At 35.6% G+C, this 27,336-nt stretch overlaps 1 protein-coding gene and 1 long non-coding RNA gene across 13 annotated transcripts in view; one reads left to right on the top strand and one right to left on the bottom strand.

Annotated features, from left to right (window-relative positions):
- TATDN1 (TatD DNase domain containing 1) overlaps positions 1 to 27,336 on the top strand; it is a 52,064-nt gene that overhangs the window by 17,800 nt on the left and 6,928 nt on the right. For 7 of the 12 annotated variants that reach the window (XM_077167620.1, XM_077167621.1, XM_077167622.1 and 4 more), the window contains 6 exons: positions 965 to 1,028; positions 2,592 to 2,735; positions 2,838 to 2,880; positions 9,164 to 9,249; positions 9,339 to 9,379; positions 11,256 to 11,332. In XM_077167620.1, coding sequence (XP_077023735.1) covers positions 965 to 1,028; positions 2,592 to 2,735; positions 2,838 to 2,880; positions 9,164 to 9,249; positions 9,339 to 9,379; positions 11,256 to 11,332 — 455 coding nt within the window. Of the gene's footprint in view, positions 1 to 964; positions 1,286 to 2,591; positions 2,736 to 2,837; positions 2,881 to 9,163; positions 9,250 to 9,338; positions 9,380 to 11,255; positions 11,333 to 27,336 lie in introns of those variants that run through there. The other 5 variants (XM_077167629.1, XM_077167630.1, XM_077167628.1 and 2 more) reach the window with 3 other exon arrangements.
- The window catches only part of LOC143689033 (uncharacterized), a 29,704-nt gene continuing 3,411 nt past the window's right edge, over positions 1,044 to 27,336 (bottom strand). The window contains exons 2-3 of the long non-coding RNA XR_013178478.1: positions 10,796 to 10,856; positions 1,044 to 1,127 (exon numbers count right to left, since the gene is read on the bottom strand). This is a non-coding gene — a long non-coding RNA (uncharacterized LOC143689033). The remainder of the gene's footprint in view (positions 1,128 to 10,795; positions 10,857 to 27,336) is intronic.

Here is a 27,336-nt window from a genome sequence, read left to right as displayed (position 1 = left end):
GTCTAATAGGAAAGATGGCTATGTAAATATATTTTAACAGGACTGTGATTAATTCTACTGTGTATTATTGGGGGGGTAATCTTTGGGCTGAGTTTTTTTTTTTCCCCCTGCAAATTTTATTGAGGTATGTTCATATACCATATAATCCATCCAAAGTATACAGTCAGTATCTCAGTGTCACCACCTAGTTGTGCAATCATCACCACTTTTTTTTTTCAAAGTACATTTTAACGAGTAGCTATACAACATATTTCAAAATTTGATGTGGGTTATAGTTCCATAATTTCAGGTTTGTCCTTCTAGCTGCTCCAAGACACCAGAGACTAAAAGAAATATCAGTATAATGATTCAGGAGTTATACTCATTCATCACATTCAATTTTAAACCATTTTCACTGCTCCGAAAAGAAACATAACAGACATAAAAAAGAAAACATAAAACACCCCGTACCCCTTCTTCCTTCCTTTTACTGACCCCTAGTATTGGTATAGTGCACTTGTTAATGTTAATGAAAGGATATTAAGATATTACTGTTAACTGTGGTCCATGGCTTGCAATATGTACTTTTTCCCCATATACCAATCTATTATTAACTTTTTGTACAAGTGTCGTACATTTGTACTAGTTCGTGAAAGAACTTATTTATATCTGTTGTGTTAATCTTAAACAGCGTCCACTTGAGGTCCTCCGTTATACAATTCTGTATTTATTTAAATCCTGTATTTAAACCTCAGCTTTCTTTCTGATGACATACATGACTCTAAACAGCCCCTTTCAACCAAATTCACCTACAAATTCAGCACTATTACTTATAATCCTAATAATGAGCTGGGCTGAATTTTAAAGGAAGAGTAGATGTGTGACAGAGGAAAAGGCATTCTAGAAAAAAAAGCAGAAAGCCATGTTTGAGAAACTTATTTATGCCATCTTAAAGTCAGATTTATTTTGTTTCTTTCTATTTCAGTTTATGATTACAGGTGGAAATCTTCAAGACAGCAAAGATGCACTGCATTTGGCACAAACAAATGGTATCTTCTTATTACTTTTACCAAAAAAAAAAAAAAGTGAACTGTGATTTTGAAGAAGTCTTTTGAGGACTGCTTCAGTTACAATACATTGGATGTTGACTGTGGAAACAAAGGAAAAAGGACTGATTTCAATGGGACATGATTCAGATGAAAAATTAAAAGTACCAACTGCTATATCAGATGCTTGATAAAACCTGCTCCTAGTTCTTATTAAAGATTATTTTAAGATTTCGGTTCATGGGAATTAAGTTCACCAGGTACATAATTTAACCTCAGGTATTCCAAATGTAGAATTTTTGTGCATCTGTTATATGTTTAAGATATGAGTTGCTTTTTATTTACTCTCTTTTAACTTAAGTTTTAAAAGATCATTTATTAAGTATTTATTATATGGGTCAGATACTAGACAAAGCTGCAGAAATACAAATAGAATATAATATATAACATTATATGCTCACATTGTGTTCATGCATTTTGTGTTTACTTAAAATCTAAAAAGTTTCTGGAATTGATTCTTGAAGGAAATCTTAGTTACATAAAATAGCTCCTATATCTGGTACTCATTTAGTCTAACTTCTATTTTTGCATGCCTCATATGCTAGACACTGAGGAATCATGCATTCTACATAATTTTTCATATTACTGATGTATTCCTTTATAGATAAACACTTAAGCTACTTTTGATAAAATCTGAAATGCATCTTTCTCTTAAGATCCATTGTCATTTTTCTTAGTAATGAAGATCATAGAAATAATCACCTCAGGAGCTATTGAGGTGTCTAAAAATATTTTCTTCCATACTTCCTACCTCCAAATAACTATGGTTTAAAAGTTCTCCCATCTCCATCATCAGCTTTCATCTACTCCTGCCCCTGTACATTGTTCACTCCTTGCTTTAAGTGTGCTGCCTTCTTTGACATGTAAATGCCTTCAGAGGAGAGGATAGCTCTGCACCTCACTTGTGGGCTAAGATGCATGCACTTAGTGACCACTAAGCCACTGAACACTCACTTTTTCTTTACCTCTGACTTCTCATTTGTATTCTATATGATTAAAGCTGTCAAGATCTTGCCTTCAAATAAAAGAGTTTTCTTTTTTATTAGAAAACCTAAGCCCTCTTCCACCTCTTTAAAACACTGTGCCATAACCATTTTTAAGAGGAAAACATTTTAACTGTTAATTTATATTAAACACTTGAATCAAAGACAGTCACATAAACAGTGAATATAAAAGAAAATTGGGTGATGACATTTCAAGAAATTATTTAATTTTCCATTCTGCAAGGCTCAGTAAATGTCAAGCTTTGGGAAGAGTTGAGTTAATTATTTTATTCAGTACATTAAGGCAGTTTTCATCTTCATGTCGTACTTCGTTAAGCTATTCCAGAAGTTCCTTTACAATTAATATAATCAGTTCTAGTACTAATTTAAATCAGGTTTGTGTAGTTTTATGGCAATTGTTAAAAATTAACCGGTTGGAATTGTTATTCTCTCACATTTGTATATTAGATATAAAATATGAAAAAAATATTTTTAAAATAACCCTGATATTATTTTGTGTTAGATATGTTTTTCAGTACAGTTGGATGTCATCCTACAAGATGTGATGAATTTGAAAAGAATAACCCTGATCTTTACTTAATGGAGTTGCTAAATCTCGCTGAAAACAATAAAGGGAAAGTTGTAGCAATAGGGGAATGTGGACTTGGTAAGTGCCCATCCAGCCATCTAAGAGGGACTTTGTTCAAAAGTAATTGATTTGTTCTGCACAAGTCATGAGTAACTAATGACTCCTTTGTCTTTCTCAAAGATTTTGACCGACTACAGTTTTGCTCCAAAGATACTCAACTCAAGTAAGGAAATTACTGTAAAATCTTAAGAGTGATTTTTAAAAATATTTTTATTGATAAACAACGTACAACACAAACATTCTTAACATACAAACATTCTATACATGGTGTACAATCAGTGGCTCATAGTCATATATTCATCACCATGATCAATTTTTAGAACATTAGCATCAATCCAAAAATAAAAAAAAACCCTCATATATACCATACCCCTTACCCCTTCCCCCTTCCTCTCATTGACCACTAGGATTTCCATCTACCCAATATATCTTAACCTTTGTTCCCCCTATTTTTTTTCTGTACCCCTTACCACTCCCTTTATTGATCACTAGTGTTTCAATCTACTTAATTTGTTTTAACATTTGTTCCCCCTTTTATTTATTTTTATTCCGTATTTTTTTACTCATCTGTCTATACCGTAGATAGAAGTGTCAGACACAAGGTTTTCATAATCACATAGTCACAGTGCAAAAGCTATATCATTATACATTCATCTTCAAGAAACATGGCTACTGGAACACAGCTCTAGTTTCAGGCATTTCCCTCTAGCCTCTCTAATACACCTTATATATCTATATAATGCATAAGAATAACCTCCAGGATAACCTGTTGACTCTCTTTGAGATCTCCCAGTCATTGACACTTTATTTAGTTTTATTTCTCTCTTCCCCCTTTTGGTCAAGAAAGTTTTCTCAGTCCCTTGATGCTGAGTCCCAGCTCATTCCAGGATTTCTGTCCCACACTGCCAGGGAGGTTTATACCCCTGTGAGTCATGTCCCAGGTAGAGAGGGGGAGGGCAGTGAGTTTGCTTGCCGTGTTGGTTGAGAGAGATAGGCCACATCTGAGCAACAAAAGAGGCTCTCTGGGGGTGACTCTTAGACCTAATTTTAAGTAGGCCTAGGCTATCCTTTGCGGGGTTAAGTTTCATATGAACAAACCCCAAGATTGAGGGCTCAGCTTATTGATTTGGTTGTCCCACTTCTTGTGAGAATATCAGGAATTAAGAGTGATTTTTAATAGCTTTTATCAGTTGACAATGTAGTTGTATTAAGCATCAGGATATTTCATTTTCTCCCATTGTTTATCAAAAGTTAAATGAAACAAACAAACAAAAAAGTTAAATGAAACAAATTCCATTCATAAGGGATCGAAGTATATAGTTGATTATCTAATTTGTAATGATAGAAATAAGAAATGTGCTGCACGTGATACTTTTGTTTTTCATTAAACAAATGCATTCACACATAAACCACTGCAATGGAAAAAATTAAATACAGTTGTGGGGTGATATGATTTAGAGCAAGGGATATTAAAAATGGATTCAGTTTCAGTCACTAAAGCTAAAAAAGCATATTTTACTCATGCTGGGCATTGGATATTTGTCCGTTTGGAACCTGAGAATCCTTTAATAGCTGTCATGTTGAAAATGATGGCTTCTGATCAAACTTCAAAGCTTAAAAAATCTCAGGACCCCCTACAGTCCATCACCTATAGCATTTAGTTGGAGCTCCTAGCATCACACCAGTGGGTCAGTGTTAGGCTGAAAAGAAAAATCAGGTCACAGGTCTAATTTAAGACATGAGCATTTTACTGAATTTCACAGTGTCTTAAATACCAAGATGATAAAACATTCAAATTAGCTGCTAAAGGAGGTTAGTTATTCACTCATTCAACAAATATTTCTTGATTATTCCATGCAAGAAATTGCTGGGAATCGAGTACAAAAATATGACTAAGGTATAATATCTTTCCCTAGAGATCTTTAAGAATCAACAACTCTTTGTCCTGCTTGGTGTCTTAGATAAGTCTGGACCAGGTTATCTCATAAAAGTCTGTCCAGCTTTATGGTAATATTAAATAATTATTTTATGTGAGATGATCTTAACTAAACCTGAGACTTGATGGCCTGAAGGGATTTTTCAAATTATAAATGCGAAAAAAAAAACATACTTCCTTCCCACCTCCTTCCCCTGCCTTGCCACAAACTGGATTCTTATTTGTCCATCCCAGCTGACAATCACCGTAGCGAGGAGCATGGTTACTAGTGGAACGTGTCATACTCAAGACTTCGTGTGAAGGTCCATAATCAAGTTAAACAGGATGAGTCAAAGTAATATTTTGGGGACATTACTCTTCCTTTCGGGACTATGTCATTTATATAACACTTTCAGAACTGATAAGTTTGTGGTAGATCATTTGCTGTGTTTCTCAGGGACATACATGTGATTGCTAAATCCCTGAGCCTCTTTTGAATATCATGTAGGTCAAGTAACTTAAGCTTCAAAGTCCACATATTCACATTTAAATAGAAAAACAATGGTCTTTCATAGAGTTTTCTTATTATGGTTAAGCGCATGGGTCTTGATTCCTCAACTTCAGTATTTGTTATCTGACAGGATAAACCTGATGAGTCAAACATACTGCATCATAAAGGGCAGTTGTAGAGTACTCTTGAGATTTCTTGCCCATCTGAGTTTTCATCCAGAATGAGTTAAAGCTTATAGCCTAAATATTTAACGATTTGTGTGTTAATTGAAAACATTGAGTGTATCAGGTTTTTTTTTTAACTGCTCTATGAATACTTCATCATCAGAGCAAAATCAGAATTTAAAACAATATTTGTAGCAGAATATAGTTTGTTTTAAGAGACATGCCAGTTATCTAAGTGTTAATCTATAATAAAAGAATCCTAACGCTATTCCGTAAATGATTATTGAGTGCCTCCTCAGTATGGCACAAAGAAGAACAAAATTTGGTTTTTATGCCTTCACAGACAAAAGACATTAATAATAAAAATAGTTTGAAAAATTATATCAAAAAGGTATGTGGATAGCAGAGGGAAGGAATAACTCTGGAGGAGTCAGGGAGCTTTTGCTAAAGAGAGGACATGTGAGCTAGGCCTCTTCCAGAGTGGCTAAAGCTAAGGACAAACTAAAGTAGGGTAGAGATTTGGAAAAGATGGGCAGTTCAACTGGAGATTTTTTTTTAATGAGATAACATTCAATGTAAGGAAGCAAGTATCCCTCCCCCCTTCCTTTCTTCCCTACATGTACAAATAGCCTGCAGCCTCTGTTGTATGTACTCACAGCACTCTGTACTTGTTTCAGCATTTCTCACGTTGTACTGAAATAAGGTTTTATGTTACCCCTCCCTCTCCCATAACATACTAGTCTTGAAGTCCTTCAAAGGCACATACCAATTCTTAGTCATGTGGTAGTTCCCAAAGCACCTAGCATAGTACTCTCGCATATAGTAGGTACTCCATAAATGGTTGATTTTTATGAGTGAACAGTCTTTGATTCCTGTAGAGCAGCATCAGCAAAAAGGCTATAATTCAGCTTTTGCTGTTGGGTCTATTTGTAGTTTGATTTGTAGTTTGAGGAGATTTTTTTTTTCTTTTTAAGTAAAAACATAGAGGTAAATTAGGAGGCAAGACAAAAAAAAAACTAATGTGTAATAGACATAGTATCTGAAAATGTTGAGTAAAGACAATATATAACACAGGGTTAAAAGGATGATCTTTAGAATCTGCCATTAGTGGCTGTATATCCCCCCCCCTTTGTAAACCTTAATCCTTAGCTTTAAAATGGGGATAGGGCAGGCCACGGTGGCTCAGCAGGTAAGAGTGCTTGCCTGCCATGCCCAAGGACCCAGGTTCGATTCCCAGTGCATGCCCATGTAAAAAAAAAAAAAATGGGGATAATACTACCGGCTTTCTTAATATATTGTATGTAAAGCCCATAGGGCCTTGCCTGGCACATAGTAAGTGTTCAGTAAATTGTGACCATTGTTATGATTCTTATTAGAAATATTGCCATCCTAAAAGAAAACACTGGCTATAGTTTTGATTGGGGCTTTTGAAAACCATCTTAAAATAACAAGAAAGGAAAGAAAAGCATGTGTATAAGGAAAAGGTTTATTCTTTCAGCCATACCCTTTTATTTTCAGATTCTTTACCCTATGCTACACTCCTTTTCTTGCTGCAAGTTAGAGCTCTGCTCTTTTAGGAAGGAGGCATTTGCTTTGGCAATTTTTCCTTTGGGCTTTAAATGTCAGACACCTTAAAAAAAAAAACAGGAGAGTTTGAGGCTGTCCCTGCTGTTAGCCGGCTCAGAGGTGGAGTTGCCACTCTGGACTAAGGTATACAAACCAGTGTGATTCATCGTGCTTTTTGGATTCAGCCTGTCAGGATGTAGGTGCCACCAAGCAGGTAAGGAGCCAAAAGTTACAGTGGACCTAGGGGACTGTTATGTGAATGGAGCTGTAGCAGTTGGTCAAGCAGCAGTGGGGATTGGGGACTTTGTATTTGACTTTTACAGGAGCATGAACCCAGGCAGGAGTCTAGGAGAAAAGGAAGAAGCTGTTTATTTTGTATAAGCACATGTCAGGGGTGGTCACAGAGGGGCCTAATGATAGAGTCTAAGATGCTGAGGCAGCATGACAATGCAGAGCCCCATGTTTCTACTGCTAACCTTAGAGATGCTGAGGCGGCATGATGGTGTGAAAAAAGTCCCTGCTTTATTTTAATTCACTACATCCTTTAAAGGCATTTGTCATTTGATGTTAGGCATCAGTTATCCTCATTCTGTATCAAGAATAATTTTTTTAACCATGTAGCTTCCTTATAACACTTAGCAGACTTGAGCTCATGGACCTTTCTTTTATCAAATTATGAAAATTCTTTAGGCACATGCTTGGGTATATTTTTTTTTCATAAATTGTACTTTTTTCCAGCCTGCAACAGGAAGTTTAACTTCCAGTTGACCATTAGTTTCAGTACATCTGTGGCTTCTTCCATGGAATTGTGCATGGGAAAAAAATCAGCAGAGGGCGCTGAGCTCATAGTGGAGAGTACTGCCTGCAGTCAGTAGACAGAAGCCAAATGTATAGACAGGTTTACACGATGAACAGAGCACAGTTAATTGCTGATGTTTGAATTACTTTGGAGGCTGTGGAGCACCCTTAATTGCTAACATCTGAATTACTTTAGAGGCTGTGGAAAGACTAGCTAGCAATAGTTATTAGAATTTCCAAGTATTCATTGAAATATTCTACACTGCTAAATTACAGCAGTTTAAAACAAAATATTTTTGCTTAGTCTAACCCAGCAGAATCTGAAAAGAAGGCTATTTATTTAAAAACTGAAACGATCTCACTAGAATAGTAAAGACATAGAGTCTTTCTAAAATTGCTGGTCTGTTTCTTTAAGAAATACAATTCTAATTCATGTAAGTATAAAAATTATGCATCTGGAAGATAGTTGTCCTGCATTTAAGGAGATAATAAGATACAGACATAAATAGCAAAAGAGGTTTAGATTAAATACAGGGAAATTATTTCCCCAAATTAAAGGACCTAGAAAAGATAAGCTAATTTAAGTAAGCCATCTATCATAATTTCTGGTTTCAGGTGTCATTATATCCTGGAATAAGGAAGAGTTTTCTTTTACAGTTTTTTGGTTGTTTGGGCTGGGACTTGGAACTAGAGCAATTACGTTCTGGTTTCAAATTTGGCATTTCATGTATTATGATCTTGCATAAGGTTGCTTAACCTCTGACACTAGTTATTGTCCTAGCCTAGGGCTATGAGGATCAAATGAGATAATGGCATGAAATGCTTGAAAAACTACAAAATATCTAAAAATATTAAGGGCTGCCATTTTATCATGTAATTTTTATCTTTCTGAAAAATACTATAATTCATACTGGAGCTAACAAATATTTATTTGCATTTATTTTTAAGAGAATCCTTATTTTTTCCCAATGTCAATATATATATTTTTAATAACTACATAGAAAACTGGCTGCAAAATGGTTTCTCACTTCAGTGAACTGAATCCCACTCAGCTAGCTACTGTGACAAGGGGCCATCTGCATGCATTGTGCCATCAACACATGCTGCAGGGATGGGATGTTGCAGGATATGGAATGGACTTCCACTTCTTTTGCTGAGATTCGATAGGAAAACCAGTTGAAAGTATTATAGGGGGAACATCCCCAATCACTCTAAACATAAGCCTAGTACCTCTTTACTTTAGATCAGTAGTGAAGTGCTACCTATTTATCCAGCTGTCATAATGAAAAAATTTTCTCCCTAGAAAATGAAATATCCTTTTCCAGCAGTTGTGTTATTTAAAAGCCTTCTGCTAAGCATGATGTTTTTTAAGTGTCTGAATTTACTATTTCTGTCCTGTAATTTCAAAAGAATACAATTCCTTTAATTAAAAAAATCATTTGACAACATTTTTCTCATGCTAAAATTAAGAAAAAATTTTTGCATTATGCAGATATTTTGAAAAACAGTTTGAACTTTCAGAAGAAACAAAATTACCAATGTTTCTTCATTGTCGAAACTCACATGCTGAATTTATCGGTGAGTTTAAATTAATATCTCATTTAGAGTTTAACATTTTCCAGTAATCAAGCTATTTGCTAAAACTCCTTTCTGTTTTTAATTCATAGACATAATGAAAAAAAATAGAGATCGTTGTGTAGGTGGAGTGGTGAGTATAAAATCCGTTTTTAGTATGTGCTGCACAAAACCATCTCAGTTGTTAAGGTTATGCTCTAAAGTGGTGCTGCGCTCAGCGATAAAGTTAAGATTCTTCTCCCATTATTTGGAAGACAAGTAAATCTGTCTTTTGAATCTGTGGGCCAGATATGATACAAATACAAGTCAGTTTTAATTTCAAACAGCTCCTTTGTTCAAGATATAAAAATGAGTACAGAATTCTGTTTTGTTCACAAGGAAACTCCGAGTTTACACCTACACATTTTAACAGTATGTGTAATTTTCTTTCTTTTGCCTCTTCCATGAGCCGTTCTTTAATGTTCTCCAATTTACATTTTGAGCAAACTATAAACTGTAATATTTTAAAGTATTTTAACATTTATTTCAAGCTTGCCTTCTGAATTTCTTGATCACCTGTTTCATTTACTGTTAATTATGTTACTGTTTCTAGAGACTCATTATCTTCTCTGCAATTTCAACAGCTCTCCTACTTGGTCGTTTCAATCATTAGTCTTGAGGTGTTTCCCATAAATATTATCCACCCATCACTTTATTCTGAATCCATGATAGTGATTTTTTAAGCTTTTTTGAATCCTGGACTCTTCAAAAATCTGCCTCAGAAAATGCTTATATACATTTGTATATACAATTTCAGGAGACTCACTGGTCTTCAGTGAACAAGCTGTTATCCGGGTATATAAAATCACATAGTTATGTGGTGCCAACTAAGGAGAAAGGAAATGGCATTGAGCACTTATTGCATACCCACACTGTGTAGCTTTGACAGTTTCATATGTATGTTTTCTGCATTGCTATGGTATTCATATTATTGTGCATTTTAATCTGAAGTTTATCAACCTTGTAGTTGGAAATGAGAGAGTCTTTAATGCCCTTGGGATTACTGATGGCACTCACTTCAACCTTCAGACTCTACCTCTTAGCCCATTTGATTTCTAAATAAGGATTTACTTGGATGATTCCGTAATAGTTATAAAAAAATTAACAACAGCAACAATAAATCCAGTTTAAATGTTTTACTTTTATCATTAATTTCCAAATTAAAAACTGATAACTAATTTTCTGAAATGGTTTTTAAGAAGTCACATTTAAAATTATTTTGTGATATTAATGGAGGCTATATTTTCTAGTCAGCTGGAAATGCTAAGGGAAAGACTAAACCCTTTATGAGCAGCTGTGTAACAGTTTTCCTTATTGATTCAGCTGACCTTACTTTTTAAAAAAAGTTTTCATTTTAATTGTCTATTTTTGATTACCTAAATGCATCCAAAGTATGAAAACTGTGCTTTAACCCTTATGTCTTTGAAGGAAAGAAACACCATCCTCAGTCCTTTTTTGTCTGTTCATATTGACTATATAACAATTTACATTTTTCTAGCAGCATTCTCACCTTTCGTAGTTGCAAATCTTAAAACTTGCCTCTTAAAAGACTCTGTTCTGAAAAAAAAGTCCTATAAAAGAAAAATGAACGACATTTTAAAATAAATATAAAATCATTTTATAATATTTCAAACCTTTCTTCATGCTACTGCGTAAGAACACAGTCCTGTACTTCCTGTCCTCCCCCTTCCTGGAAGTATTAGCAATAATGTATTGCAGAGACATAAACACAGCCACCACAAAGAGAATTTCTAGACAGCTAACTCCTTCTCACCTTATGTCAGTGTACATTATGATGGTTATAACTGAAATTTGATTTGAAAATAAAAACTGTAGGGCCACCACATTTTAAACCTTATGTCCTAAAACCCTTACATGCATCTACATTTTTAGTTTAGTAAGTCCAATGAATGTTATTTAGAATTTTGAAGAAAGTAATTATTTTAATAATATACTTTTCCTGTTCTTAGGTGCACTCATTTGATGGTACCAAGGAAGCAGCAGCTGCTTTGATTGACTTGGATCTTTACATAGGGTTTAATGGTTGGTACGTTCTTAGCGCTTCTTTAATTTTTATAGTAAGCAAACTTCTTAAATTGTTTTACAGTGAATTGATGATAAAGATTTCAGTTTATTTTTAGTAAAATTTTTACATGTTTTGCATTGATCTTTGCTTGGGAATTTCAGTAATTATTTATGCAAGTAATTTAACAGTACATTACTATTAAAAGTTAAAGCTTCAAAGTTACACACTACTACCCTATATTCCAATAATGGAAAACAATTTGGGGTTGCTATCAATAGCTAGCTTTCTTTAGCAGCCCAGTTCATGCTCTTAAGTCATTTTATCCCTTTAACATGTGTTTATAGCATCAGATACAAATATACACAAATGATGTCTAGCTGGGGGAAAGGTTATACTGTGACATACTCATCTTATATATCTGTATCAGCCAAGAAATTGAAACTCAGAGAAGTTAAGAAACAGGTATAAGGTTATTCATGAGTGTGAGAACCAGTACTGAAACCCATGTCCTCTGACTTCTTCCTCTGTGACCTTTCCACTAAAATGCCAGCCAAACCTCATGGACTCAGTAGTCAGCTAGCACAGCTAGGTACCTGGGCTCATTTTCTTCCAAATGCATAAGAATTCCCACCAGTGTCTTTTCACAGGACGTTAATGTAGCTCACCAAATGAATTGCAAAACAGTATGAGAATTGGTTCCCATCTTCAATGTTTCATTCCCTTAAAATTACTATTTTTCTGATGATATTTTCTTTTCTAAAATCTCCTTAGTAATAAATAAGATTTACTTATTTTCTCTAAAGTTCAAGCTTATTGAAATGTCCAGATGCTTTCATTTCTTTAAAATAGTTATTAATTATATTTACAATTAATGCAAAGGGATACATATATATGGATTGAAAAATCAATAACACTAAAAAGACTTACCAAAAAATAACAGTCCTCACAGCCTTTCCACCCCCCAACTCTAAGTCTACCTTCCAGAGGCAACAACTTTGTTATGTACCTCCATATTTCAAAATAAAATGCACATTTTATTATATCTTGATTATTCTCAGTAAGGTATTTGAGGATTTTAGTTCTTGTATCCAGTACTATCCCTGACCTCCAATATTTCCTCCATATCCCACTAAGTGTAGTCATTGAGAATAATGACTTAGTAACAATGTGTTATTGAGAGTGCTTTTTGGTTCTGTGAACATTCAATGTTTTAATTATTATGTCTGTGAATATTTTTAATTCTTAAGCCATGTGGTGTAACAAGCTTGCATTTCTTTTCTTGTACTATTTTTATTTGCAAAGTATCTTGCTTTGTGTTTTCATTTATTTGGCTTTCTTCAAAATACAACGCTCTCTTGCACTTTCCACCAGTTCTGTAAAATGCCTTTATTTTTCCACATAAGGAAAACTAAGTAATTGGACAGTTCTATTAGTTCCAAACCCTTCCATCTTTCTTCATTAATTTGGATTAGTGTCTCTTTTGTGATCAGATCCATGTTTTTAAATTCCATCTATTCCTTTTTCTTCTTTTGGTAGAACACATCCTCCAATAGCTTCCTGCAAAGATATTTATGGAAGTAAAATTTTTTTAAACTTTGCATGTTTGAAAAATGAATTTATTCACTCTTCCTCTTGAAATTTATCTGGATAACAACAAAAAAAAACACTTCCAACTTAATAGTTTTTCTGGGTATAAAATTTTAGGTTGGAAATCATTTTCACTGCAGATTTACACTATTCCTTTTTCAGGTTCCAGTGTTGATAAGAAATTGGTTGCTATTCTGATGTGACCTATTTTTTTTTCCTGTGGAAGCTTTTAGTTCTTTATCTTTGGTATTAAGAAATTTCACAAAGATATGTTTTTCTTTGTTTTATTTATTTATTTTTTTTTGGTCATTAGATATTCTGCTTTCTACTGGCCCCATCTAGCTGGAGGCTCATGTTCATCAGTCCTGAACTTAATTTTTGTCTGTTCAATCTTTGAACCTCCCAAGGCTGATATTTGATATCTTTTTTCCCCTATACTTTCCATATTTATTTTGTTTTATGCTTCAAAAAAAAGTGTTTTATCTTTCTACCTCTTTTATGAAACTTACTTCAACTTTTGTTTTTAATCTCTAATAGTTCCCTTGTCCTGTCTTTTTTCATGCCATAATCTTAAAAAAGGCTGGTTCTGATTAAAGATGGCAATCTAGACAGACATTTCTTTCCTACCACTCCCCTAAATTCTATTAACATATAATTATATATATATACTGAAAAAGGAAGGAACTTACTCAGGTAAATGAAAAAAGGTAGAGTTTTGCCAATGGATAATGTACTGTAGATATCTGGAAGATAGGTGAAACTGGTAGAGAAAGCTTAGACTATACCAGCAAAGGGCTTTAGAGCAGATAGAAACAAGTCTACCGGACAGAAATCCCAGAGAGGCTTTGGGTTTAGAATTAGTAAGAAATTGGGCCAAAACAGGGTAATTAATTGAAGGACTCTGTATAAGACAGATATTGTTCCATATAACACTTTCATCCATAGAGTACAAAAGCAGGTAGCATTTAAGCCTAGAGGAAAATAAAGATTTTTTTTCTTCAAGAAAACTAGATAAATCCCCAGAGGAAAGTATTTAGAGAATTAACATCCTAGCAATCCCTACCCTGTCACCCTAAAATGAACTTACAAGTCAGTATGCCCAGTCCTAGCCCATCTCAATAAAATCCCAGTTAGAATCCCTACTCAGAAGAAAAAACAGTCCTACTTACACAGGTGCAAAGGAAACCCAATACTGGAAGCCCAAGCTCCTTAATATAAATGAGTGACCAAGGACCACCTAACCGATGAGGGTGAAAAGAGAAAGACCAAGATAAATTTTAAAAAACCAACTCCAGAAGAAACATAATTTGGGGGGAAAAAACTCTATAAAAGACCTAATATAGTCAGATCTAATATAGTGAGAGATCTTACATCTATAAAATATGAACAGAATGCTATGAGAAAATAACAAAAGAATAAGCGCACCTTCAAGATTAGAAATTAAGGTGGTGGTAGTCACCATTTAAATAAGCTAGGGAATCAACACATTCAACAGAAACATTTTTCCTATAAAACTACCACAGGGTACCAAATAGCAGACATGGAGAATTATCTCTATGTAGAAGTTTCCTAGCTAATAAATGAAGGATTTATAGAATTATAACGTTTTACATAGGCATTGAGCATCCGTGGCCATTTCACATCACAACAAAACAATCTCACATTATGTCTAGATGGAATATCACACTACCACTTATAGTTTTGCCAAAAAGAAATCTAACAGGGTGCACGGGTGGTTCAGTGGTAGAATGCCTGCCTTCCATGTGGGAGACCCACGTTTGATTCCGGGACCACGTACCCCCCCCAAAAAAAAGAAAAAAAGAAAAGAAACTCTGACAATCTGATCCAGCATCTAGACGAAACTACCAATGTTAGAAGATACAGAGGACGGAGGAACCTACTTAAACTGTAACACAGAGTTGAAATCAACAAAATCAAGAATGTAGGAAATTCTCAAAAAATAACTTATATGGGAGAAAAAAGAGATACAAGAGAACTTAATAGGCCAAAAGACTTAAAGGACGTCAACCAATCACAAGGTGTAAACCCCACTTGGATCCTAATTCGAACACACTTGAAAAGAATGTAAGCCATTGAGATAATGGGAAATTTGAATACTGGATATTTTATGATTAAGGAATTAGAGATTTTTAAGACCTAATACTATTGCAGATTTTTTTTTAAGAATCCTTATGGGGTATTGTAGGAAGCTGGTGAACTAGGCCAGGATTGAATTCCTCCAGCAGAACAACCGTGAAACAGGCAAGAACTGTCTGAAGCAACTATTTTGAAACTCTGGAGTCCAGTAGAACATTATACAGCATCAACATCCAGGCAAGATGGGAGGAAGAGTCTGATAAATTAGAATAGAGATCAGTAAATTGCTCCCTTCCTGCAGCTGTTACTGGTGCCCATTCTCCCACTCTCTGGGTGTCTACACAGCCCCTGGCTAGCTCCCTGGTGACAAAAGGGACATAAAAAAAATTCACTTCCCCACGATCAGTGGTAGGGCATGGGCCAATTGCTGATCATAGCTTTAGATTAGCAACATTAGCTAGTAGCTGGGGGTTCAAAGCAGCCATTGTTCCAACTTGCCCTGGACAAATGCAGTTGAAGAGACTTAAAGGCTATGGTTCCTCAGAACTTCAGGGGACAATTCAATGACAGCATCCTCTGGCAAGTCAAGAAAGGGCAGCTTTGGGGAGCATTAGAAGAACCTGACACCCTTTCCTGATCCCTTCCCTAGGACAGTTTAGAGCCAGTCTGTGCTCCCATCTTGGGGCCCTGGCCTTATTCCAGATCTGGGAAAAACTGATTTGTGAAATTCTTCTCCAGAATTGGCCTCCAGGCAAAAGCAGTTTGAGACTAAAAGAAAAACAGTGTAAGAAACCATGGAGACAAATGGTCTAGGGCAAAGGATTACCCCTTTTAGTTCCTGGGAAACAAAGGGGTCATTCAAATTACTGTAAACAGGCAAACTCCAAAATAACTAACAAGCTTTGTTAGTTTCTGGGCCAGAATAAGACACAGGCCCAGAAAAGACAAGGAGAACCCTGTACTATGCATTCTCCTTTGGCAAACTTTCCTGATAGGACGGCTGGTAACAAAATAAGAGACATCTCAGGAAATAAATCTGGAGTTAACATATATGTACAGTGTGCAAGAACTGTACAAAGCAAACAAACAGGAAATGATGGCCCATCAAAACGAAGAGTTTTTTAGAAATCCAGAAAACACCAACAAAGAAGACCAGACTCTGGGCATAACAAACAAAAACTTTTAAATAAGTAATTTTAAAAATGGACAAAGAAAAAAAATTAAACTAACAAAATGCTCAAAGACATGAAGGATAATACAGAGAACTAAAGGCTATCAGGAAAATAGTGAATTTACAATGTGAGAGTGTTAAAAAGATAGGAATTTTAAAAAAGAACCAAATGGAACTACTGGAGTTGAAGATCACAATAATTGAAATAAAAAATTCCCAGGACAGAAAAAATTCCCAGCAGATTGGAACTGGAAAAAAAAAAACACCTCAAAGACAATATAAATGAGCCAAGCTGTGAAACAGAAAGAAAAAAATTATAAAAAGCGAAAATAACCTAAGGGACCTCTGGGATTCCATCAAACATAATAATATATGCATTTCGGGAGCCCCAGAAGGAGAAGAAGAAAGGGACAGGATATTCAAAGAAATAATGACAGGGAACTTACCATACTTAGCAAAAGACAGGGATATGTACATCCAAGAAGTCCAGAGAATGCCAAATAGGATAAACATGAAGAAAAACACAGCCCTTCATTGACTGATGAAACTATTGAACTCAAAGGATAACAAGAGAGTTCTGAAAGCTGCAAGAGAAAAACAAATTTGTTAGGTACAAGGGAATCCTAAAACAGATTGAGTGCTGATTTCTCATGAGACACCACAGAGGCAAGAAGACAGTGAGTTTTAAAGTGCTGGAAGAAATCAACTGCTATCTAGAATTTAATATCTGGCAAAACTGTTTCAAAAATGAGCAACACATTAAGACAGTCCCAGATAAGCAAAAGCTAAGGGTGTTAATCACTACTAGATCTATACTACAAGCAATACTAAAGGAATTTCTTAAGACTTACAGGAAAGGACACTAGACATAAAGAAATAAAAACCTCCCCAGTAAGGTAATTATTTCATAATTATAAATACCAATACAATTGTACTGTATTTTTGGTATATAATTCTGCTTTACTTCCTACAGTTGCAAAAATGAAAATACATAAAAAGTAATGATATATCTATGGTTATAATGTACAAGAAATAATTCATAACAAGTTAAAAAAGGTTACAGTGTACAGGATATAATTGATAACAAGTTGAAAAAAACATGGGGAGACAGTGAGGTATAGGAAATGTATATGTATGCTATTGAAGTCAAGTTGGTATCAAACTATGATTCTCATATATTCAGGATGTTAAATTTTAACCTCATGGTAACCACAAGAAAATATGAAAAATATATCCAGACAGAAAAGAAAAGGTACTCAATATGGTATAACACATAAACATAAAAGTAGGCATTAATGGAAGAATTGAGGGTCAAAAAAAGGCTTAAGACTTACAGAGACAAATTACAGAATCTTACATTGTCAGTACTAACTCTGAATGTAAATGGATTAAACTCTCCAAACAACAAAGATTGACAAAATGAGTAAAAAGAGAATGACCCAACTATGTACTGTCTGCAAGAGACTCAGATTCAAAGACTAAGTAGATCGAAAAGTGAAAAGATGAAATAAAACATAATACAGAAGTAGTAACCAAAAGAAAGCTGGAGTACCTATAACTAATATCAGCTACAATAGACTTTAAGGCAAAAGCAATTTTGAGGACAAACATGATCATTATATACTGATAAAAGGGCCAATTCAACAAGAAGACATGACAATTATAAGTTTATATGACCTAACAGCATAGCCCCAAAAGAAAGGAAGCATAAATTGACAGATTTGATGGGAGAAATTGACAGTTCTGCATTAATAGTAGGAGACTTTAATATACCATATTCAGTACTGGACATGACATCTAGATGGAAGAAATACAAGATTTGAATGATAGCTACATCAACTAGACCTAACAAGCAAATACAAAACACTTTCACCCAATAACATTCTCCAGGAGAAATCATATGCTGGGGCACAAAACAGGTCTTTATAAATTTAAAAACAATGAAATTATTCAAAGCATTTTCTCTGACCAAAATGGAATGCAGCTGGATCTCAATAACCACCAAAGAACGAGAACATTCACAAATACATGGAGATTAAGTAACATACTCTTAAACAACCGATGGGTCAAAGAAGAAATTACTAGAGAAATCAGTAACTATCTGGAGAAAAATGAGAACACAACTTATCAGAACCTATGAGATGTGGCAAAGGCTGTGCTGAGAGGGAAAATTATTGCTCTAAATGCCTAAATTAAAAACAAGAAAGAGCAAAAATCGAAGACTTAATAGGAGGTAAAGCTTCCTAAACTATACACCCAAAGCACAAGCACCAAAAGAAATCATAGATAAATGGGGACTCCTCAAAATCAAATGCTTCTGCACCTCAAAAGACTTTGTCAAAAAGGTGAAGAGGCAGCCAACTCAATGGGAGAAAATATTTGGCAGACAAAGGTTTGATTTCCTGTATATACAAAGAAATCATACAACTCAACAAAAGAACAAACAACCCAATTATAAAATGGGCTAAAAATATGAATAGGCATTTTTCCAAAGAGCAAATACAGATGGCTCAAAAGCACATGAAGAGATGCTCATTTTCATTGGCTATCAAGACTATAATGAGATACGACCTCACACCTATAAGGCTGCTATTAAACAAACAGGAAACTATAAATGTTGGAGAGGATGTGGAGAAACTGGGACACTTAGACACGGCTGGTGGGAATGTATAATGGTGCAGCCACTATGGAAGTCTGTTTGGCAGTTTCTTAGGGAACTAAATATTGAGTTGCCCTATGATCCAGCAATAGCACTACTTGGTATATACCCAGAAGAGCTGAAAGCAACAAAACAGACATTTGCACACTGATGTTCATAGCAGCATTATTCACAATCGCAAAAAGATGGAAACAAACCAAATACCCATCAATAGACAAGTGGATCAACAAAATGTGGTATATACATATGATGGAATATCATGCAACAGTAAGATAAAATGACATCCTGAAGCACAAGATGGATGAGCCTTAAGGACATAATGCTGAGTGAAGTTAGCCAGACACAAAAGGATAGACACTGTATTAGTGAGTCTTACTTTTATGACCATCATAAAGGTATAATCAGAGGCTTATAATACAGAAGATAGGGGATTTAGAGATACATAGAAGCTACAGATGGGTGAACCATTAGCTAATGAGGTTGAACTCCAATGTAAGGAAATAGAAGTGAAGGTTATTCTCTAGTGGGTCTAGAAGTAATACTACCATATTGACGATGAACAAGAAAGAAAGGGGATGTATAGACCTATGTGTCCCACTGATTCACACTAGAAATATAAATTAGTTCTTGCAATAAATACTTCAAAGATACAATTCTTGTACAAAGAGTGTTTAAGTCCAGGGTGCAGGAGGAAAACTGTATTGCATGCTATGAGTTATGTTCAAAAGGAAACCATCAGCACTACCACAGCAACAACAGAGGTAAATAATGGAGGGAGGGACAAGAGTTAAGAGGCGGTTTAGATTTCCTATTTGGCAAGGGTGTGTTCACTGGTTTTCTTTATCTTAGAAACAAATTATCTAAAATTGAGAATCTTGGTGGACTGTGGACTTCGGGCCCTAAACATGATGCCCAATGAATGCAGGTGGCTGAAGGATGCACTGGTGGAGAAGTAGGTTGGCGAACGATGGTGTATACTTATGAACAAAGGTTGTGCTGCTACAAAAAAGGAACAAAGTTGTGAGGCATGCAACGATGTGAATGAATATGTGGGATGTTTGGTGAGGCAAAATAAGCCAAAAACAAAAAACAAACAACAATGGTATGATCACCTTTAAAAAATGCTTATAAGAAAACAGGGGCCTATATTGTAAGCTTTTAGAGCAGACACATTAAGTCCAGAGTGGTGATTATTTCTGGATTTTGAGAGGCTGTTTTATATATATAACCTGATATTTAGAAGATAAGAATGAAGCTGAACAGGTTGGGGTTAAAGTAATTCAGAACATAGGGGTAAGAAAGACAGTGTCTATATTTTAAAACCACACATGCTCTTGGAGATGAATGGAAGAAAGTTTTATTTGGTCTGAAACAAAATTTTCTGTAGTGCATAATCTAATTCAACCTATCTGCGTAGCTCATTTGAACAATTGAAACCCAGGGAGCACAGAATAAGAAAGAGGTCCTTTAATCCTGTAGAGATTATTGTAATGCCTGAATATAAGCTAGAATACATTAAGCAGATAATCAAAAAGTATTGGCAAAGTCCCCTGAGGGAGGGGAGAAAGAATATGGAACTATTAATCCTTACCATCAGGGAATCCCCTGATACTGTGTCAAATTTTCGGAACATGAAAATCAATAGGCCACGCCCTCAGTCTTGAGGCTTACTCTTGTGAAGCTTATGTAGGTAGTGGAAAAGCTTAGACTACCTGTAGTCATGCCTAGGAGTTATGTCTGGAGGACCTCTGTTGTTGCTCAGATGTGGCCTTTTAGTCTCTCTAAGCCCAATTCTGCAAGTGAAATAATTGCCCTCCCCCTTACATGGGACATGGCACCCAGGGGTGAAAGTCTCCATGGTGACGTGGGAGATGACTCCCACGTGGGTTATTGAGATCCACCAGGGATGAATCCAGACCTGGTACTGTGGAATCAACAATTCCATCCTGACCAAAAGGGGGAAAAGAAATGTAATTAATAAAATATCAGTGGCAGAGAGAGTTCAAATAGAGTCGAGAGGCTGCTCTAGAGGTTGCTCTTCAGTTAGACCTTGCTACCTATCCTAACCTGCCAACCCCCAACTAGGACCATTCCAGCCAATCCTAAAGAACACCTAGGACAATATATAAGATTCCACAAGGGTTCCATGCACTAGAGTAACTTTCCAGAAACCTGCAACCTCCAGATGGGTCCCTGGTCCAGATGAGTCCTGAAACCTAGCCCAGCCTCTCCAGAACATCAGGTAGTTCTATCTCCCTACCCCATATTAGTGACAGACCCTTCCATTATGAAAAATTTAGAATGGCCATAGCCCTAACACCCCTAAAGAGAGGGATGGAAAGATCAAAGGAGATGGTGGAGTTATACAGAGAAGGTAGGATTTAACAAACGAATATGAATACTGAATCATCAAATTGGTATCTCTTTTAATCTCCAGTATTTTAGATCAGCTAGAAGTAAAAACCTAAAATTGTGGCATTGTAACCCATGTCAAAGTCTGAAATATGTTCTACAACTAATTGTGGTGGTGTGCTTTAAGATTTATTGCTTTTTTGTATATTTGTTATTTTCCACAAAAAGGGGAAAAAAGACTTCAAATCAGAGACCTAATCCCTCAAAACTGGAATAACTAGAAAAAGAACAAACTAAACCCAAAGCAAGCAGAAGGAAGGATATAAAGATTACAGTGGGGGTAAATGGAATAAAGAACATGAGAACAATAGAGAAAATCAACAAAATCAAAAGCTGATGTTTTGAAAAGATCAATAAAATTCACAAAACTTTAGACTGATGAAGAATAAAAGAGGGCGCAACTAAAATCAGAAATGAAAAGAGGAATATTACTACAGATCCCACTGAAAGAAAAAGGACTATAAGAGGATACTATGAACAACTAACTATATGCCAATAAATTAGATAACCTGGATCAAATGGATAAACTCTTAGGAACACACAGACTACCTACACCACTCAAGAGGAGCTAGCAGATCTCGACAAACCAATAACAGTAATCAAAAACTTCCCAACAAAAACTCCAGAACTGGATGGCTTCACAAGGGAATCTTACCAAGTATTCCAAGAATAGTTAACAACAATCCTGCTCAAACACTTCCAAAAAATTGAAGAGGAGGGAACATTCCTTAGTTCATTGTTTGAGGCTAACATACCCTCATATTAAAGCCAGATACATAAACCACAAGGAAAGAAAATTAGAAGTCAGTATCTCTCATGAATATAGATGAAAATCAGCAAACTGAACCCAAGAACACAATAAAACAATTATACACCATGACCAGTGGGATTTATTGCTGTTATATGAGGGTGGTTCAAAATAAGAAAACTAATGTAATACACTACATTAACAGAATGAAGGGGGAAAAACTCAATTGATGGAGAAAAAGCATTTGAAAAATTCCAGCACCCCTACTTAATAATAATAAAAAAAAGTACAACACTAGAAATTGAAGGAAACTTTCTCAACGTGATAAAGGGCATATATGAAAAGCCCACAGCTAACATCCTACTTAATAGTAAAAGAGTGAATGCTTCCCCTCTAAGATCAGGAACAAGAAAAGGATGCCCATCGTCACCACTATATTAGAAGTTCTTGCCAGAGCAATTAGGCAAGAAAAAGAAATGAAAGGCATCTAAATTGGAAAGGATAAAGTAAAACTTGCCTTATTTAAAAATGACATTATCCTATTTACAGAAAATCCTGAAAATCCCCAACAAAACTAAGAAAATTTCAGAAAAGGCAAGGTACAAGATCAACACCCCAAAATCAGTAGTTTCTATATGCAATGAACAATTGACAGAAGAAATCAAGAAAAAATATCCATTCACTATAGCAACTAAAAGAATCAAATATCTAATCACCTGTTTAGTTAAGGTGTAATGGAGAGGCTAGAGGGAACTGCCTGAAAACGTGGAGCTGTGCTCCAGTGGCCATGTTTCTTGAAGATAACTGTATGATGATATGGCTGTCGCAGTGTGACTGTGTGGTTGTAAGAGCCTTGTGTCTGACACTCCTTTTGCCTACCTTATCGACGGACAAGTAAAACATGTGGATTAGACTTCCGGAGAAGATGGCGGCTTAGTAAGACGCGCGGGTCTTAGTTCCTCCTCCAGAAAAGCAACTAAAGAAACAGAAACAATACGAAACAGCTCCCGGAGTCACGACAGAGACCAAAAAGACAGCATACCCCACTCTGGAACAGCTGAACAGGCAGGGAGAATTCGCTGCGGTGAGATACTCGAGGGGCGCGCGTTTTCCCGGCCGGGGCGGCTGGCGACAGGGGTCCCCTCCACGCACGTGGCTCCCCGGTCTGACTGGGAACGTTGGATAGCGGGGCCCTCCCGTCACGCTTGGCGTTTCGGGCCAGCTGGGCAATTAGGACCGGCACTCTCCCAAGCCGCGGCGGCCAGCGACCCCCGCCTCCACGCGCGGTTTCCCGGGCCGACTGCCGTGCAGACAGACGAGCACCACGAGCGCCACCTACTGGGCAGGAAAAGAAAAACAGAGCCCAGAGATTTCACAGAAAAACCTTTCAACCAGCTGGGTCCCAGACCCAGGGAAATCTGATCAAATGCCCAGACACCAGCAGAAAATAATGGATGACGCTCGGAAAATTGAAGATATGGCCCAGTCAAAGGAACAAACCAATAGTTCAAATGAGATACAGGAGCTGAGACAACTAATGCTGAATATACGAACAGAAATGGAAGAAGTCTTCAAAAACCAAATCAATAAATTGAGGGAGGACATGAAGAAGACATGGGCTGAACAAAAAGAAGGAATAGAAAATCTGAAAAAACAAATCACAGAACTTATGGGAGTGAAGGACAAAGAAGAAAAAATGGAAAAAACAATGGATACCTACAATGGTAGATCTAAAGAGACAGAAGCTACAATTAGTGAACTGGAGGATGGAACATCTGAATTCCAAAAAGAAACAGAAACTATAGGGAAAAGAATGGAAAAACTTGAGCAGGGGATCAGGGAGCTGAAGGACAATATGAAGCGCACAAATATACGTGTTGTGGGTATCCCAGAAGGAGAAGAGAAGGGAAAAGGAGGAGAAAAACTAATGGAAGAAATTATCACTGAAAATTTCCCAACTCTTATGAAAGACCTAAAATTACAGATCCAAGAAGTGCAGCGCACCCCAAAGAGATTAGACCCAAATAGGCATTCTCCAAGACACTTACTAGTTAGAATGTCAGAGGTCAAAGAGAAAGAGAGGATCTTGAAAGCAGCAAGAGAAAAACAATCTGTCACATACAAGGGAAACCCAATAAGACTATGTGTAGATTTCTCAGCAGAAACCATGGAAGCTAGAAGACAGTGGGATGATATATTTAAATTACTAAAAGAGAAAAACTGCCAACCAAGACTCCTATATCCAGCAAAATTGTCCTTCAAAAATGAAGGAGAAATTAAAACATTTATAAACAAAAAGTCACTGAGAGAATTTGTGACCAAGAGACCAGCTCTGCAAGAAATACTAAAGGGAGCACTAGAGTCAGATACAAAAAGACAGAAGAGAGAGGTATGGACTAAAGTGTAGAAAGAAGGAAAATCAGATATGATATATATAATACAAAAGCCAAAATGGTAGAGGAAAATATTATCCAAACAGTAATAACACTAAAAATTAATGGACTGAATTTCCCAATCAAAAGACATAGAATGGCAGAATGGATTACGACCCAGCAATACCACTGCTAGGTATCTACTCAAAGGACTTAAGGGCAAAGACACAGACGGACATTTGCACACCAGTGTTTATAGCAGCATTATCTACAATTGCAAAGAGATGGAAACAGCCAAAATGTCCATCAACAGACGAGTGGCTAAACAAACTGTGGCATATACCTACAATGGAATATTATGCAGCTTTAAGACAGACTAAACTTATGAAGCATGTAGTAACATGGATGGACCTAGAGAACATTATGCTGAGTGAGTCTAGCCCAAAACTAAAGGACAAATACTGTATGGTCCCACTGATGTGAACTGACATTCAAGAATCAGCTTGGAATATATCATTGGTAACAGAGACCAGCAGGAGTTAGAAACAGGGTAAGATAATGGGTAATTGGAGCTGAAGGGATACAGACTGTGCAGCAGGACTAGATACAAAAACTCAAAAATGGACAGCACAATAATACCTAAGTGTAATGTAACTAGGGTGGAACACTGAATGAAGCTGCACCTGAAATATGGTTTTTTGTTTGTTTGTTTGTGTGTTTGTGTCTTGTTTTTGTTTTTTTTTCCTTTTTATATATATATATATATTTTATTAGTATTATTATTTTAATTCTCTTCTCTATATTAACATTCTATATCTTTTTCTGCTGTTTTGCTAGTTCTTTTCCTAAATCGATGCAAATGTACTAAGAAATGATGATCATTCATCTATGTGATGATACTAAGAATTACTGAGTACATGTGTAGAATGGAATGATTTCTAAATGTTGTGTTAATTTCTTTTCTTTTTTTTGATTAATAAAAAAAATTAAAAAAAGTGGATTAAAAATAAATAAATAATAGGGGGAACAAATGTTAAAATAAATTTAGTAGATTGAAATGCTGATAATCGGTGAAGGGGAGGGGTAAGGGGTATGGTATGTATGAATTTTTTTGTTTTCTTTTTATTGCTTTTTTCTGAATTGATGCAGATGTTCTAAGAAATGATCATGATGAATATATAACTATGTGATGATATTATATAACAAGAACAGAATGATCATATGATAATGTTTGTGTTTGTATGTGGTTATGCATCATAAATAAAAATAAATAAATTTTTAAAACTTTTAAAAAATCAAATATCTAGAAATAAATCTAACCAAGGATATAAAAGGTTTGTATACAAAAAAACTCCAGCACATCACTAAAAGAAATCAAAGGCCTAAATAAATGGAAGGATGTTCCGTGGTCATGAATTGGAAGATTAAATATAGTTAAGATGTTGATAACAGCCAAAGTGATTTACATATTCAACACAATCCCAATCAAAATTCCAACAATTTTCTTTGCAAAAGTGGAAAAGGCAATCATGAAATGTATATGGAAGAGTAAGGAGCCCCCAGCAGACAAAGCCAGCTTGAAAAAGAAGAGTGAATTTGGAGGACTCGCTCTTTTTGATCTTAAAACTTATTAGAAAGTGACAGTAATCAAACAGCATGATACTGGCACAAGGACAGACATACAGACCAATGGAATAGAAATGAGAGCTGAAAAACAATTCCTCACATTTATGGCCAACTGATTTTTGACAAGAGGGCAAAGACCACTCAATTGGGAAAATAGTCTCTTCAACAAGTGCTGGGAAATTTTGATCTACATTTGCAAAAAGAATGGAGGAATTTTACCTCACATCTTGTAGAAAAGTCAACTGAAAATGGATCAAAGACCTTAATATAATAGCCAGAACTTTCAAATCCCTAGAAGAAAATGTAGGGAAGCATCTTCAGGACTTTGTGTTCAGCAGTGGTTTCTTAGACTTTATACCCATAACACAAGCAAAAAAAAAAAGTAGATAAATGGGACCACTTCAAAATTAAAAACTTTTGTTCCTCAAAGAACTTGCTCATTAAAAAAAAAAACCACTTACACAATGGGAGAAAATATTTGGAAACTACATATTATGAAGGTTCAATGTCCACAATATATAAAGAAATCCTTCAATTTGAAAAAAGACAAACCCAATTTAAAAATGGGGAAAAAAGGGAGGCAGAGTTGAATAGACATCTCATCAAAGAAGATATATCAATGGCCAAAAGACACATGAAATGAAACTCAGCATCATTAGCTATCAGGGAAATGCAAACCAAAAACCACAGTGTGATACCATTGCTGACTTACTAGAATGGCTACTATAAAAAAAAAAAACCAGAAAATTACAAGTGTTGGAGAGGTGTGGAGAAATAGGAACATTACTTCACTGCTGGTGGCAATGTGAAATAGTACAGCCACTGTGAAATTCAGTTTAGCAGTTTCTCATTAAATTAAGAATAGAATTACCATATGACCTGGCAGTCCCTCTATTAGATAGACACCAAAAAGAATTGAAAGCAAGTACTCAAAAAATATTTGGTCACTGATGTTCATAGCAGCATTATTCACAATTGCCAAAAGATGGAAGGACCCCAAGTGGCCATGATGAATGGATAAAATGTGGTATTTACATGCACTCAACTACTATTCAGCCATAAAAAGGAATGCAGTTCTGATGTGTGCAACATGGATGAACCTTGAAATAAGCCAGACACAAAAGAACAAATATTGTATGATCTTGCCAATATGAAATAATTAGAATACGCAAACTCCTAGAGTCAGAAATCTAAAATATAGTTTACTAGGGTACAGCATGTGGATAGGGAATAGGGAGTTATGGCTTCCAGTGTTCAGAGTTCATATTTGGAATAATGAAAGTTTTCATAATGGATGGTGGTGATGGTGGCACAATGTTGTGAACATGATTAACAGCACTGAAATATATATCT

The sequence above is a fragment of the Tamandua tetradactyla genome, chromosome 6 (assembly GCF_023851605.1).
Source record: "Tamandua tetradactyla isolate mTamTet1 chromosome 6, mTamTet1.pri, whole genome shotgun sequence".
Taxonomy (NCBI): domain Eukaryota; kingdom Metazoa; phylum Chordata; class Mammalia; order Pilosa; family Myrmecophagidae; genus Tamandua; species Tamandua tetradactyla.
Note: the sequence above shows the minus strand (reverse complement) of the source record. Positions and strands in the feature narration are given on the sequence as shown.